Source organism: Phalacrocorax aristotelis, chromosome 6 (genome assembly GCF_949628215.1).
Source record: "Phalacrocorax aristotelis chromosome 6, bGulAri2.1, whole genome shotgun sequence".
Classification (NCBI taxonomy): domain Eukaryota; kingdom Metazoa; phylum Chordata; class Aves; order Suliformes; family Phalacrocoracidae; genus Phalacrocorax; species Phalacrocorax aristotelis.
This window is the reverse complement of record NC_134281.1, coordinates 21495671-21510517: the sequence shown is the minus strand read 5'-3', so window position 1 is coordinate 21510517 and position 14847 is coordinate 21495671. Positions and strand designations below refer to the sequence as shown.

The window sequence follows — 14847 nt, the reverse complement described above, 5'->3', positions numbered from 1 at the left end:
ATTTAGCCACTAGATGGTGATCGAAAGCTCTTTAACTAACCCTAAAGTTGCGCATGGGAGGAAGTTAAAACCCCTAGTCATCAGACCTAGAAACAGCCCACAGTTCTGACCACAGAGCTATTCCCCTCCTCTCCTCAGCACTTCAGACTGTTTCCTCAGTGGCCAGGGAGAACTGTTCTTGAGGTGCAAACTCACAGCCAGCCTGAGAAGTATGTAATAAGCCAGTAGTGAAGACAACTTACTAGTTGTTTTCCCAAAACTCACTGTACTACTCAGACCAGCTGTAGATCAGTAAGAAGTTTAACATTACATCAAACTGCTCTCAATTTCACTGTATCCTTCTCATGAGCTGTATATGTAAAAAAAGCAAGAATATATTGCATGTTTGTTCCATGCTAGCTCAAGAACACCATTCTCGTACTGTTTTCAGTGAATGACACATTTTCATTGAGATTCAAGCTGGCTGCAGGATGGATATACGAGTTCTATTTATTTAGAACTTTCAAGTTCTAATTCTGTAAGACATGAAGAGTTGATTATATCTTCACACTGCATTATCACCACTTAATGACACCAACATTTAATGTTCCCCTGAAAAATTCTGCCAGGATGCCACAATTTTATCACTGGATGAAGTTTTGTTTTAAGTCAAAATTTCACAGGCTGAAAATTCATTCTACTGTCAGGCACCATATATGGCACAGCACCAAAATGCTTACCAAGCAAACGCTTCCAACAAACCCATTATAAAATATGAAAAAGAATGCTCTCTAACATCCTGAGCTTGTATACAGTATCTCTAAAAACAAGGTAATACTAATAAAATATGTTTGCTGTCTGAGTCCTAACCTATTTCAAGTGTAAATAGTTTTGATAAGATCAGCCACCACTAGAAACAACATTTATCATAAGTATTACATTAGCTCACTGAACTCAACATAAACATAATGGATGAAAACATGTCGCAGAGAAAGCTAGAAATTCCAGCTGAGACCACTCCAGAACTGCAAGCCTCAGGAACAGCTAGAGACAAAAAAAAAAAACCACCACCCACAAACCTAAACAGGTTTAGCTGATTAAAACACTAAAGACAAAATTCTTACCATGTTTTAACCACAAAATCCATGGTTGCCATGGTCCATGATCACTGCCATTATTATCATCACTGGTTTTTTTCTGGGCCTAAAAGTAGCATTCTACTCCCACAAGCAGGAAAAAAAGAGATAAGGCACTGGACAGGCCAGTTGACCAATATGGTCAACAGGTTACACTCAATGCAGAAATTAATCTGAAGTTTCTCTTCCGTACTTAGCCGGACACTAAAGTTTTTAAGTTAAAAGAAGTTCTAAAAGGAACTTGTATTAAAAAACCCATCAAGTCAATTGGAAGAGAAGCACACTAGAATCTATCATTCAAAGGAACACTCCTAATGGACATAAAATGTAACTTCAGTAACACAGATTTTCAGTCTGGTGATTGCCTAGGTAACGACCTAATTTTTTTTTAGAAAATTGTACATCACCCCATCAAAAGCATGACTATGAATACAGTTACAGTGCTTTCTAAGTATTATCTCCCTTAGCATTGAAACAGGCACCCCACATTCCTTTCCCATTCCCCTCCTCCATCCACTCTGTGCAAACACCAGTGGTTCCACCTCCTGTTCTACTGGAAAGCAAGCTGGCAATGGCATTGTAACATGCCCCTCCAAGACTTAGATGAGTTTCCAGAAAACCTAATTTTTAAAAATAGACTCTTAAAAATGTATTTCATTACATAATTACACAGTAAATTAATAGCATCAGGAAGCAAAAATGTACAAAATTAAGAGGTTGTCTGTCTACATACTTCCCGAAATCTCATACCACAGAGATTTCACATCCAAAGTTTATATTTTGGTCTGTATCCAAAGCAAGCATTAGAGAAAGTAACCTCTGCAAGCCAGGTGAAAGATTAGAAGTTGTCTTTCAAACGCAGGGTGGGGAGAGAACAACCCACAAAAAAAAAAGCTTGGGCTATTATGAGAGCCTGCAGCTAGTTCAAGTCAAGTTTGTTTTTTAAATGGTCCTTGGAAGATGCTAGTTAAACAGGATTTAAGGTGCCACTAAGTATTTTTATAACTTATAAAAGGAAGATTACTTGTCAGTCTTAGCTTTAACATTATGCAGAGTTTCTTCAGCTAAGTTAGTTAAACATCTGCTTCCTTCCCACTGCCTTTTCAAATTGAAAAGACATTGAAAACTCTGAAAACTCACTGACACTTCAGCCCTCTACAACAGCTTCAGACACATCTAGAAGTTCCGTCAATCCTTTATCATAACTGTATGTAACCAACTATACAATTAGAGGTTATTAGTAAAATACTAAAGAACATAAGTAATACTTCAACGTGCATATAATTTGCTTTTCAATGGCTTTTTGTCAGCATATACTCTGCTAAACCTCTCCCTGCAATCCACCTTGTAATTCTATAACCTGAAGGACTCAATGTTCCATTTCTTCACTGTGTTAGATCAATTTTTTTATCCTTAACCTGTAAGGTTGTCTTGTCCTTTGGAATTCCAACAGTCACCCTGATTACATTGCCAAAGTACCTGAACTTTACTTAGCTCTCCACCAGGAGTCGAAGACAGTTGTCAAACTATGCTGCCAAGAAAAAGATAACAGCAGATTCCCAGCCTCTAAATTCAGGTTTGAAGAAGAAATTTAGAGCTAAACTGAATTTGGACAGTTTGCCCATTTGCAGCTGACTGTGACAAACATCAAGAATGTAGAGATACAATGTAATTTCCTAAACCAAGCAAGGAACATATTAGTAGATCTTCAGAATTGCTTTTAAGTTGACATGGAGCAGTAAGATTTCATGGCTCACTTTATTCTGGAAAACCCTACTATCCTGAAGAAGACAGAAGTAGGCCAATTAATTCCGTCACTTTGACATCAAGAGATTTCACATTACCTTAATTACTTTGCCCAATGTTTATCTGAATTTGCATGTTTCAAAACATTTCTAGTGATAAATGGACCAACACATGTTTACAATAATTGAAGCCTTCTTAACATCTCAAATTTATAAAGCATATATGCAATGTATGTAAGTTAACTTACCACACAGACTCCATGAACCCAGGATAAAGAGTTTTATAGTCATTTTCAAAATCAATCCAGCGTCCTAATCTGGTAACACTGAACTGTTAGGAAACAAACACACAGAATGAAAGGCATCTTGACATTAAAGATCATGATACATTTCCAATATTTATGCTGTAAAACAGCTTGATTTTTAAGTGTAGTGTTTGTGTTTCGTTGGTATGGGGCATCGATGAAATATTTTAGTCTGACAATAGTTCCAAACAGTGTATTTAAACAGGCAAAAATAAGCACAGAATGAAACCACGAACATAACTGTTTAGAACCAAGGTCACATAATGGGCAAACATGTTCAACACTACTAAACAGAAATGGTGAATCTCTTGGATCACTCAAGTAGAAATGGTGGATCATTCAAGGCCAAGGGTCAAATGCCTGAGAATTGCTTTTGATTACAGTGGTCTTGCTTCTATTTTTATGACTACTTGTTACAGAGACAGTAAAAATCCAGAACACACAGCCTATCAGCTTCCAGTTACATGAAAACATGATGTAATTCGAAGACAAAGAAATGCTGAAAGAAACTGATATGTCCCAAGAAGTTATAACTATTCCAAGGCCAGCTGCCTTCTTTGACTTCCCAAATCTGACAGGGCTGCCAGAGACCACAAGACTGACAGGTGTTAGTCCTTGTCCCAGGACACATTATGGTCATGTCCACTGGCACAGGGTATGAAAACTAGTAATAAGCTAGCTATGGGATTCACTTGGACAAGAGGCTCTCTTGCTAATTTCACAGTTATCAGAACCCCTAGCTCTGCAAATAACCAAGCCCAGAGACACCTGTCCTGATACTGTTAGACAGACTATACTGAATTTCAAACTAGTAAAGTGAAAACAAAGCAAGCCAATTTTCTCACCTCTATATTTTCACATAACACCTGAGCTCCTGAAATATATCAGTTTTGATTTTGACCTTTAAGCCACTGTGACATTCCACTATTAAGATCCAAAACCTAGGACTGATTAGTACAAGGATCCATGAAGTTGAAGTATCATGTTTGGTCTCAGCACTGAAAGATAAACAAGGAACTTTTTCTGTTTTTTTTTCCGTACGGTTCAAACTTTTGCTAGCCACTCCAGACAAAAGAAACAGTATCTCCAATAGGAATGTTAGGAATTCCTCTCCTAACACTATCCCAAAATATTTGATTTTATTACCAGCCAAATCACAAGATATTTAAATTTCATTATTTTTATTAATAATCTGAACTACATAACTGTATATGGAAATGCACACTCATACATGCATAAGTTCATGCACAAAAAAACCAAAATCCATTTACCATCCAAAAGACTAAGTATTTGGGCTCATCAGCAGAGTAAAAATACCAGTTGCTGAAGACACAGCAAGTTAAAACGAACAACTATGGAAGACAAAACATGAACCAGAAGGAGTCTTTTTATTTTTATTTCTAAAAGCAGCAAAGAAACACTGATGATGTTTTTGAAATACATTTCAGAGTATAGATGAATGATTTTGTTTTTTCAAATACACACTTCCAGCCACTCGCTTAGATTTAGGCCACAGCTATTCTACAGGTAGCTGTAGTTTCTTCAGATACTGGCCATAACTTCAAAACGCTCCCAAAGGAAACAAAACAGGCAAGTGATACTCAAATAAGAAATTACTATTTCAATCAAGAGCAGGACTAGAGAACATACAGAGGATTGTAATGACGTAGAACAGCTTCTGCATGAGGAAAAACTAAATAATTAGAACTATTCTGCATAGAAAAAGAAATAACTGATGGTGAAGATAAAGGTTTACTGGATAAACTGTATTATAGAAGAACTACAGTTCTTCAAACTAGGTATGGGAATACCTTGATACAGATTGAGTAGAGGCTGTCAGTATACCTAGATTCAAAATGTAGCTAGATAAATTCACGAAGGAAAAAAAAATCTCTGAAGGAATTATAAACTATGGGGAAAAAAATTAAAAATCCTTTGGCCTAGGAAGGGCCTTGTGCCACAAAAGCTGGAAAAAAAATGACCTGTTCTTCCATTCTTCCTTTGGCACAAGCCATTGCGTGCTGCCACTGTAATACAGTGGCACAGCTAGGAAAGCACCTGAGCCACTTCTCAGCTCCAAAAAGCCATAGAAAAGAGTCATCACTTCACAGACATATCAGACTGACAGCACATACAAAGCATTGGGCTGAATAGACTTTATTTGGGTCACACTGCTAAGGACAATAATAAGGAGCATCAGGTTCTACCCACAGGATGAATATTATTCTGAGTTAGGAAAAAAAAAACCCTATGCATCTCTTAAAATATATAACCCATCTACTTGGAACAGCTCTCCCACTTCAAGGGTCTGCACAGACCAATGCTCTCTCCCACATTTATGGGATGCAAAGTTTAGACCAATATTCACCTGGAAGACTGAGGGTTTCCCCACACCTATATCTACACCCATTCTGACACAACATCAGGTGCTAGAACTTCTGCTGTTCCAGAAAAGAAGCTTAGTCCTACACTCTGGCAATGAAAAACCTGAAAAGGGCAGGGCAGAAAAGCAGGGAGGTTAATGTGCATTTCCTTTACTGGTTCCATTTAAAAACCAAAATCAGATCTTACTTTCAATTTTCTATACAAGAGAAGACACAAATAAAGATACATTGAACAAGTTTTCTCTATTAGATGCTCAATAGATCAAGTTAGAACATTTTGAGCTCTAGGTCACCTTAAAGTAACCTCTTGACATCACAGCAGTCTCCCTGTACTGAGCCACAACATTGTTCGTTTTGCTCCCCTTTCAGGATCACCAGTGAGAAACACAGTAGCTAAAGACATGAGTTTTATGCATGTCACCAAATCGAAGGATGAAGTTCACCCCAGCTGAAAAACACTTCTACACACATACAATTAGAAACAGACAGCAGAATATGCACTGAGTCTTTACTTACTTCCCATTCCTTTGAGTATCTCATCACAATTCCTCTGCACTGGTTGTTGTATTCTTTAATCCCCATCTTTGCCACATCCTCTGGCCCTTTAATGCCTAAAGTCTTGTCAATCTCATATTCCTGGGAGCATTGAAAACAACCAGACAAAAAATCCCACAGTGTCATCAAAAGCTTTCAGGATTTCTCCAGGCAGTTTAGCCTTATTAGGATGCATAGAACACAAATAAAGGGCCTCCTTTATCTTTTTTGAGATTTCATGAGTAATTGCAGTTCAACTAAGCAGATATTTCAAAGGATAACCCCAGTGTGATTGTTCCTTTAGTATCTTTAGAAAAAGCAAAAAACATTTGCTGAAATACATATCAAATAAATACACGTTTATAGTAATGAACAGAGTGCCTGGAGAAGGAAGCACCTGTAATCACCACACAAGCAAAAGCCAAAGCAGACTGGACAAAACTTCCATTTCTCTTTTAGCAACAAAGCCAGGCACAAGAGCAATAGAAACATGATTGATAAGCAGGTAACAACATGGAAAGAGGAACCAACAGAACTATCTGTAGGAACATTTATTACACATACCACAGGTAAGCCATGGCAATCCCAGCCAAATCTTCTGTCAACATAAAAACCACTCTGATGAGCAAATCTGGTTACTATGTCTTTAATGGTTCCTGCAAGAATATGGCCATAGTGTGGAAGCCCAGTAGCAAATGGAGGGCCATCATAGAAGTTAAACCTACAACATAAGAAAACATTCTTAATAAAATCAAAAACTGAGTATCAAACCTTCAAACAGGATGAGCAAATCTGTATGCTTATGCTTTTTATGTCTTACTAGGACAGCATCAATTTCTTCCTCTTATATTATGAGTCAGCACAGGTATCAGGTTGGCAGTAGAACTAAAGGGAACATTTCAACTCATTCAGTTCCTACCGATTGTCAGTTCCACCAAGATTACTACTGAAAGTACCTGCATGCTGCTCCACAGCTGCCAGACATAGGAAAGAATTGTCCTTGCTTACCTGAGGATTTATTTTATAAACCCACCAAGCAGGAAATTACAGGTTGATTACTACTGTTCAAACACTGTTGCTTCTTCACAAAGTGAAATATAAACGGTAACTGACATGACACCAACATTAGCCAAGACTGGTATCTGCAAAGGCAGCAGCTGTTGATAACAGGACTGAGGCAAACAAAAAAAGTAATTACAGCTAAGCCAACCTTGCATTGTCACACACAACTGCTACAGCTTTTAGCAGATTCTTACCTAGGTCTATTCTTTGATTGCCTTAGGCATTCCTGGAAACAATTGAGATTTTTCCAGAGCTCCAATATCTTCTCTTCCTCATTTGGAAAAGTTATGTTTTCTGGAACTTGTCGAACCATTCTTTCCCAGCAACGACCAAGCAGAGAAAAAATAAATACATGTTGAACAAAAGTGAGGTAAAAAAAAAAAATTACTTCACAAATACAATTTATTGTCTTACAAATCCATATCACCAAACCACATCTCAGTTTTTCAAAGAGCTTGATTCAGTGTAGGCACAGAAGCAAGCATTATATTCTAAAAAAAAGCCTAATAATTTTTATATCCTAGTACCCGAGTTTTATAACAGGAAAAAGATCCTCCATTCACTCATCTACAGTTGTTAATTTTTTATTATGCTTTTATTTTTGTTTCCTATAGAAAGCAGTCAAATGGCAAATTTTTTTTATTTACAGGTTTGGGTTTGGATCTTTTTTAAACTTTCCAAGTTCAAACTGACCTTTCAGCATCAGTTAGTGAACTAGTGAGCCTTACTCTAAGTGCAGGAACTAAAACTAGTGAAGAGGCAGCTCCTTTTCACTGTACATCTACTCCTACCATTTCAAGGTTTAAAACATTTGCATTTTTCCATCTAGCTAGGCCACCATTCTCAGATGGTCGTAAAAGCAGCTAGACTTCAGATAGAATAGCTGAAACACATTGCAATGAAAGATGAACATGTGGGGAAGAATTTGAACAAACAGATGAGGAAAAAGCTCAAAGACCTCAGCTGTGCATCTTGAAAAGCTCTAACTTGCAGAGTACTGGCAAAACTACTAGTCTCTTGCTAGTCTCTTCACCCCCCTGTACCCCCCTTCAGTTTTACAAGTATGTCAGAACTAAGCAACTAAGCCACAAAGGGCTGCTTCTTGCTGGCTATTACCTGAAGGGTTTTTTTTAATATATTTGGTGGGTCTTGGCCACCAGAGCCCAAAGCCATTCTTCAGTTCTGGGTAAGTGAACAAAAATCACTACAAGCAAAATTATGTACAAGCGTTCTTTACAACACAAGAAGGAGAACCCTCAATATCATTAGAAACACACAATAGAGCTGCCTGGTGTTCCAGACCTGCTACAAGATTCAAAGGGGTCAAATTTCAACAAAATGCTACAGCAAGCACTAAGCAAAAGCTTTGTGAAATAAGGATATTTAAGACAGGGGTTCCATTACAGAAGAAAACTGGTTATGAAGGTTATAATAGATGACTGCACAGAAAAAACAGGCTCTCCAACTTCAGTGTTGCTATTCCTTAGCACTTCCACCAGAATGAGCTGAGCACTACACATTAGCCTCAAGTTTCACTTAGCATTGTAGAATTACAAGCAATGGCCAAGGGACCAAGTCTTCCAATTCACTCAGGTTTGTCAAATAGCAACCTTAAGCACCAATAAATGCACACACATTAAGACAATACTTCAAGTTACATTTGACATGCTGCCAAAACATTTACTTAAATGAAACCCAGAACACAACAGAACTTGCTAGCTCAATGCTTGAGCCCATATAAAAAAAAACATGCCCCTAAATGAAACACACAGACAAATTCCACCATTCATACTTTTTGTATTAATGACAGATCATTCTCCCCACCAATAAACCCAAATTATCAAACAAGACAAGAAAATTCACTGAGAAATCCACAATTCGGTACACAGGTGACACAGCAGCTGGAGGGGAAATCACAAGCTGACAAGGAACACATGGACATGGCCTGCATGTATTCTTAAAAAGGCACTAACCAGTCTTAGTGCAGTACATGCAACTTGTACAAGAGTTTTCATCGTCATATCTCAAAGCACTCAACAATGCACTAATTAGGCCATGCCACTTCTCAGTAATTTGATCACAGTGCCAGAGACAATGGAGATGATAAAAGAATTTGGGTTTATTTCCTGCAAGCCAGCTGACTTAAGAGGACTAAGGATCTGCAGGTTTTACTTAGATCAAGCTCAGCCTTCACAATTTAGTGATGACTGCAAAGGTTTTGGCAGCTGGCCCAGCTGTCAAGTCACAATGATTGAATAAATTAAGCATATGTTTAAGGTTTAGTCTGTAACTGTGACCGGGCTATGGAAGCTGCTCACATATCACAGACTCCATGCGTAAATCACAGTGTCACTTTTGGCCCATTTCTACCAGCTGAAGCACTGTATGCACAAACCAGTGTCCAGTAACCACAGGGCACAAATTCATACACACTTTTATCAATATTGCAAGAGAATTTTATTATGGCAGAATCAGGAAAAAAATTACTGATGAGAATTAATATGTAACAGTCACTACGGATAAGTTTTTTCGAGTTCCAAAACAAAATTTTTAAACCAATTGACTTAAACCACATTTAAAATCTATCTATGGCTCAGTCTCAGCAGAGCAAAACATGAAGACTTCTGTGTTCAGGATAAGTGAAATCAGTTTATAGACCGAGATATGAATAATTTTGTATACCTACAGCAAAGAAGTTCATTACTATAAGTAATCTAGGTATTTTAACTCAAAAAAAGTCAGACACAATTCATTACTTTGAACAGAGTGGAAAAAAATCACACATGATGTTACAGAAATTATTATACAAATGCATCTAATAAAGTAGAACTTTTGGACAAGACTCCAAATTTACATACAGATTAGTAAACACAAGGAGGGATTTGTTTTCTTGTTTCTATTCATTCTCTGCCAGCAAAAAGTTTTGAAGTTTAAGACAATGCACCACTGGGGAACTTCTTTTTTTAAAGTACATTCACTTTTTCTAAAAGATAACATTCAATAGGAAAGGCATGAAAGTTTGTAGATTATACTACAGCAGTCTCAAACTTATGCTGGGCTTCTTATCTAGAAGAAAAAAAAAAGTATTAAAACTGTAAATGCAAGTTAAAATGTGGAGGTTCACATATTAAGATTAAAAAAAAAATCAACATTTAATTTTTCAATAAAAACTCAATAAATGAATGAACAGTACCAGTATATTAAAATTGCGTTGGACTTAACATACATCACACATAGATAGATGATTAAAACAAAGTAGATTTCAAGATATTACTCATTTAGTTGACTGAGAAACTGAAACGATAAAGAACCAGTACGAACTAAAAGTGCACAAAAGGTCTCCTAATTTCAAGGGGTTTATGATCAGTCTCTTATCCTTGTTCCAGTCACTTTCTCCCACAAACTATACATAGGAGGCCTATGCACAAACATCCGTCCAGAGACTAGGAGGAGGCTCCACTCCTCAACAACACTCTATTTTACATACATACAGAACTAGGCTCCCCATTTCCGCCTTTTTAGTTGAAGCAAAGCAATTTCTGGGGAAACAATATTTTGAACTGTTCATCTGATAATCAAAAGCATCCGATCCTAGAACTGATAAAAACAACCAAGTTTAAAACAAAAGGAAGGATGGATAGGAACAGAATGCTAAGCTACAGAACAAGTGTTGCTTCTGAAAATCTTGTGCTAATGCCTTATACAGGGAATAAAACTGCACCACTAATCAAAGACCTGAGAATGGGTGAGAAAAAAAAACAAACCAATCATGCACACCTATCTTTAAAACCTCTTTTTGAGCTGGATAATCTCATCCTACTCTAACTAGCACTTTATAAAAACCACCAAATAGTTGGAAATGCAAGAATAAACTCCATTAAAAAAAAAAAATAGATCATCCAGTTTTCTTCTCCAAAAGGACATAAAGTTGTCACCCTCATGGCCAGTCTCCCTAACACTGCAATTTATAAGTGCAATTACTTCAGGAAAGAATGAAAAATACTGTTGTCTTCACAAAAGTTTTGGGTTTGATGGTAACATAAAAAATTTTTATTTACACCTTATTCACAGCAGACTGGTAATGGCCTGATTATTCCACTCTTCTATTTGAAGGGTCACAAAGCTGAGGAGTTACAGACTTTTCCAACTGAAAAATATGCCCCAAAGTAAGCAGATCAGAAAACTAAACTGGGAAACTAGGAAGCGACTGTTTCTACTTTCTAAAGAGGTAAATTAAATCTACTCAAGCTGAGCATGATACTTGAAGATGGCTTAGGGAAAGTTATCAAGGTTAATTCATCTCAACATATCACTCAAGATGAAACACCACCCGAGATGAACTATCGCCCATCTGTCCTACAGCAAGGAGTGTTTCTTTTTATGCTGAAAAGCCAATTAAAAGATTGCTAAAACACTGTTTGAGTCCACTCACTATGTTTAGACATAAATATATTTCATACTATGCAAGAACTCAGTTTTACTCTGTATCTTATGAACTCTTCAGCAGATTTTTCTGTTGCCTTCAAACTAGCTTGATTAGAAGTGTAAAGTTTGTCATTCTGCAAAAAATAGGTTATTTTGAAATAACTTTTAACTACATATTTTAAAAATTCAGAAACTACTGTCAGTTGAGTTAGTAAACACTGCTGTTATGGGCTAACTAAACTCTGCTATTACCTGACAGTCGCTTACTAAGCATGTCACCAAGAAAACTGAAAAAAATATGCTTTCTTCAGTTTCCAGAAAGCTCTGGGCAGGGTGGCTGCAGAGCCAATATTTGCTGACAATAGAAACATCAAATCCGTCACAGCTAACACTAATCAAAAGTATGCCTTCCTCAAGAATTTCACCTGTTAGAAGGATGCTGAAGTGGAATGCTTAAGACATATATTACACACTGCAAGGCATCTTAGGCTGGTTGTTCAACTAATTAATGAGATTAAGCCTTGATGGGTACTAAACTCTGCAATAAGGAAATCTGTTAACTTTTAATAAGTACTTACTTTAAACAATCACTAAATTCCAGAAAAAGCAAATAATCTGTATAGCACCCAGCTAAGTCTAAGTGTGCCAGTTTTGGCTGGGGTAGAGTTTTCTTCATTGTAGCTAGTGTGGGGCTGTGCTTAGGATTTGTGCTGGAAACAGTGCTGATAACCGATGGGTGTCTTCATTATCGCTGAGCAGTGCTTACACAGAGTCAACGTCTTTTCTGCTTCTCATCCCACCCCACCAGTGAGGACACTGGGGGCACACAAGGGGTTGGGAGGGGACATGGCTGGGACAACTGATCCAAGGGATATCCCATACCATACAACATCATGATCAGCATATAACGCTAGTGGAAGAAGGGGGGATGTTCAGAGCGATGACATTTGTCTTCCCAAATCACCGTTATGTGTGATGGAGCCCTGCTTTCCTGGAGATGGCTGAACACCTGTCTGCCCATGGGAAGGAGAGAATGAATTCCTTGTCTCGCTTTGCTTGAGCGGCTTTTGCTTTACCTGTTAAACTGTCTTTATCTCAAGCCGAGCTTTCTCACTCTTACCCTCTGATTCTCTCCCCCATCCCACCGCGGGGGAGCGAACGAGCGGCTGAGTGGTGTTTAGCTGCCTGCCAGGTTAAACCACAACGTAGAAGTAAAATACCTAATACGGAAACATAACCTTTACGGCAAAGGAGAAAGGCACCACGCAGCACCAGCTCCCGCGTGAAGCGCCCCCAAAAGCCCCCGAACACCCCGCAACGTCCCCAGCGCCGCCCCCCGCCTCACTGACATCCCCCTCGGCCAGCGAGGGGCCCGGGAGAGCGGCCCCAGAGGTGGGGCCGGGTCCCGCCGCCACTCACCTCAGCGCCGCCCGTCCCGCAATGATGCAACCGCGCCTGGGAAAGCATGACAGGAAGTACCGGCGGGCACAACCGGCTGCGGCGACCAGTCAGCGCGCTGCACACTTAGGGTGCAATAAGGCGGCTTCCCATTGGGCACACCACTCTTGTAGAAACGCCAGGTCACGACGGCGCGGGGCAGAGCGGGAAACCTTTCCCACCCTGCGCCTTCTCATTGGGCAGACCGGGCCGGGGGCGGGGCCCTCCGCTTTGAGGGAGCGCGTACCTTGGCCGTCCGTAATGGGGCGGGACAAAAACTGCGCTGGGTTTAATGGCTGGCATTTCTTTCACAAACCAAAGCGACTTTTAAAAATGTCCATGGGTTGCCAGGGCCATTCTGCACAGGGAGCGCAGCGCCGCAGCCTGGGGTAGCGACCGGCCGAGGGAAACTTTCACTTGGAGACCCACAGACATGACCCACTGTGGTGCTTCTGGGGTTGGAACACAGCGAGCGAAAACATTGTCTCTCGGCCGCAGGATTTCCCCTCACACGCATAAAAAACAAAAACCTCTAAAATCCTAAGAGTGAAAAAAACTTGAACTATGAGTTTAGGAGGGGCTTGGAGCAGGATGCTCCCAGCCCGAACCCTCTGCTTAGAGCCAAATCCCCGGTGGGAGCTTTGCCGGGCTTCTTTTAGTAACTGGAGAGCAAGTGTATCTCCAGAGAGGCTACCAAACACACAGGTCGGAAGCTTGAACTTGCCTCCATTAAAGGACTACTCTAAAATACATTGAGATACCAACTGTTAAGACTGTACAACAGAAGCCCCCTCTTGTACAGCTGCACGCCAGCTAGAACAAAACTTGTCAAGGAGCTCCTGTGTCAAAGCAAACGTAAGAACCTGAAAAAGTATTATCACTGGCTACCAACCATATAATTGTGAAATCACAAAACATTTCCTTCCACCTATAGAAAGCAGTGAAAAGGGCTGTGGAAAGGCTCTGGGCAGTGAGAAATGGAACACAACCGAGGAAAAGAATGAACAGAGAAAGATACTCTTTGTAGGTGAGACATCTGCACAGCTGAGCCCCCCTGCCAGAACAGATTGTGGGGAATGAAGTTCAGATCAATGATGGCCTGAACAGTCCAACTACCTCAGCTGCCTCTTTGTAGCGATTTTCAATTACTTTTTAAAACTTGTATACTAATACAACTGTAGGTAATCAATAAAAGCTAGCTTTGGATTTTGATTTTCAGGACTAGGTACAAGATCTGCTCACTGGTCCATACAGCTCAGTCTGCAGAGGAGGGACACATCCAGATGCGAACTGAAAGGGGGAAAACAAAAATTAACTGTTCTGTTGCTGAATGCTTATCCAGCTGAAAGTTAATTGTTGCGGAACACTTATCTAGCCGCTGTGTAAAATAATTAGCAAGGAGGCCTGGAATCCACCTGCGAAGGACAAATTCCTGATGAGGATAGAAAATTGTCTCAAGAACCAGCTAAAACCGACTTTGCAGTTTGAACAAGTGTCAAGAGATAACTGAGTCTGCGCAAAACCAAAAGGTTACTAGCGGTGACGAAGAGGAGCCAGCAGCCTTCATCTTTACAACCCCCGATGACCACGAGGAGGCACTGCGCAAACTCAGTTGGGAAAGATTTATGGAAATAACTTTTTTTGGCTAATTTTAACACAAAGCGGGGAAAGGTCATGCATGTGTATAGGTGTATTGGGAATTCTTATGCATATGTAATGCTTTACTGTATAAATCCAAGACAAACTATCACACAGGCGCGCACGACTTTGGTGGGACTGCCCCTCATGCTGCCCAGCACTGAATAAACACACCTACTTTACAAATCTTACAGATTGTGCA

General features: G+C 39.4%; 1 protein-coding gene and 1 non-coding gene across 6 annotated transcripts in view; both read right to left on the bottom strand.

Annotated features, from left to right (window-relative positions):
• Nucleotides 1–14847, bottom strand: part of IARS1 (isoleucyl-tRNA synthetase 1) — a 116933-nt gene that overhangs the window by 100186 nt on the left and 1900 nt on the right. For 2 of the 5 annotated variants that reach the window (XM_075096592.1, XM_075096590.1), the window contains exons 2-5: nt 7340–7459; nt 6648–6804; nt 6066–6185; nt 3109–3191 (exon numbers count right to left, since the gene is read on the bottom strand). In XM_075096592.1, the coding sequence (XP_074952693.1) occupies nt 3109–3191; nt 6066–6185; nt 6648–6804; nt 7340–7458 (479 nt within the window). In that variant the 5' untranslated portion in view covers nt 7459. Of the gene's footprint in view, nt 1–3108; nt 3192–6065; nt 6186–6647; nt 6805–7339; nt 7460–10003; nt 10212–12989; nt 13076–14847 lie in introns of those variants that run through there. The other 3 variants (XM_075096591.1, XM_075096595.1, XM_075096594.1) reach the window with 3 other exon arrangements.
• On the bottom strand, nt 9428–9562 carry LOC142059472 (small nucleolar RNA SNORA84). Its single transcript, XR_012661370.1, has one exon. It is a non-coding gene; the product is annotated as a small nucleolar RNA SNORA84 (small nucleolar RNA).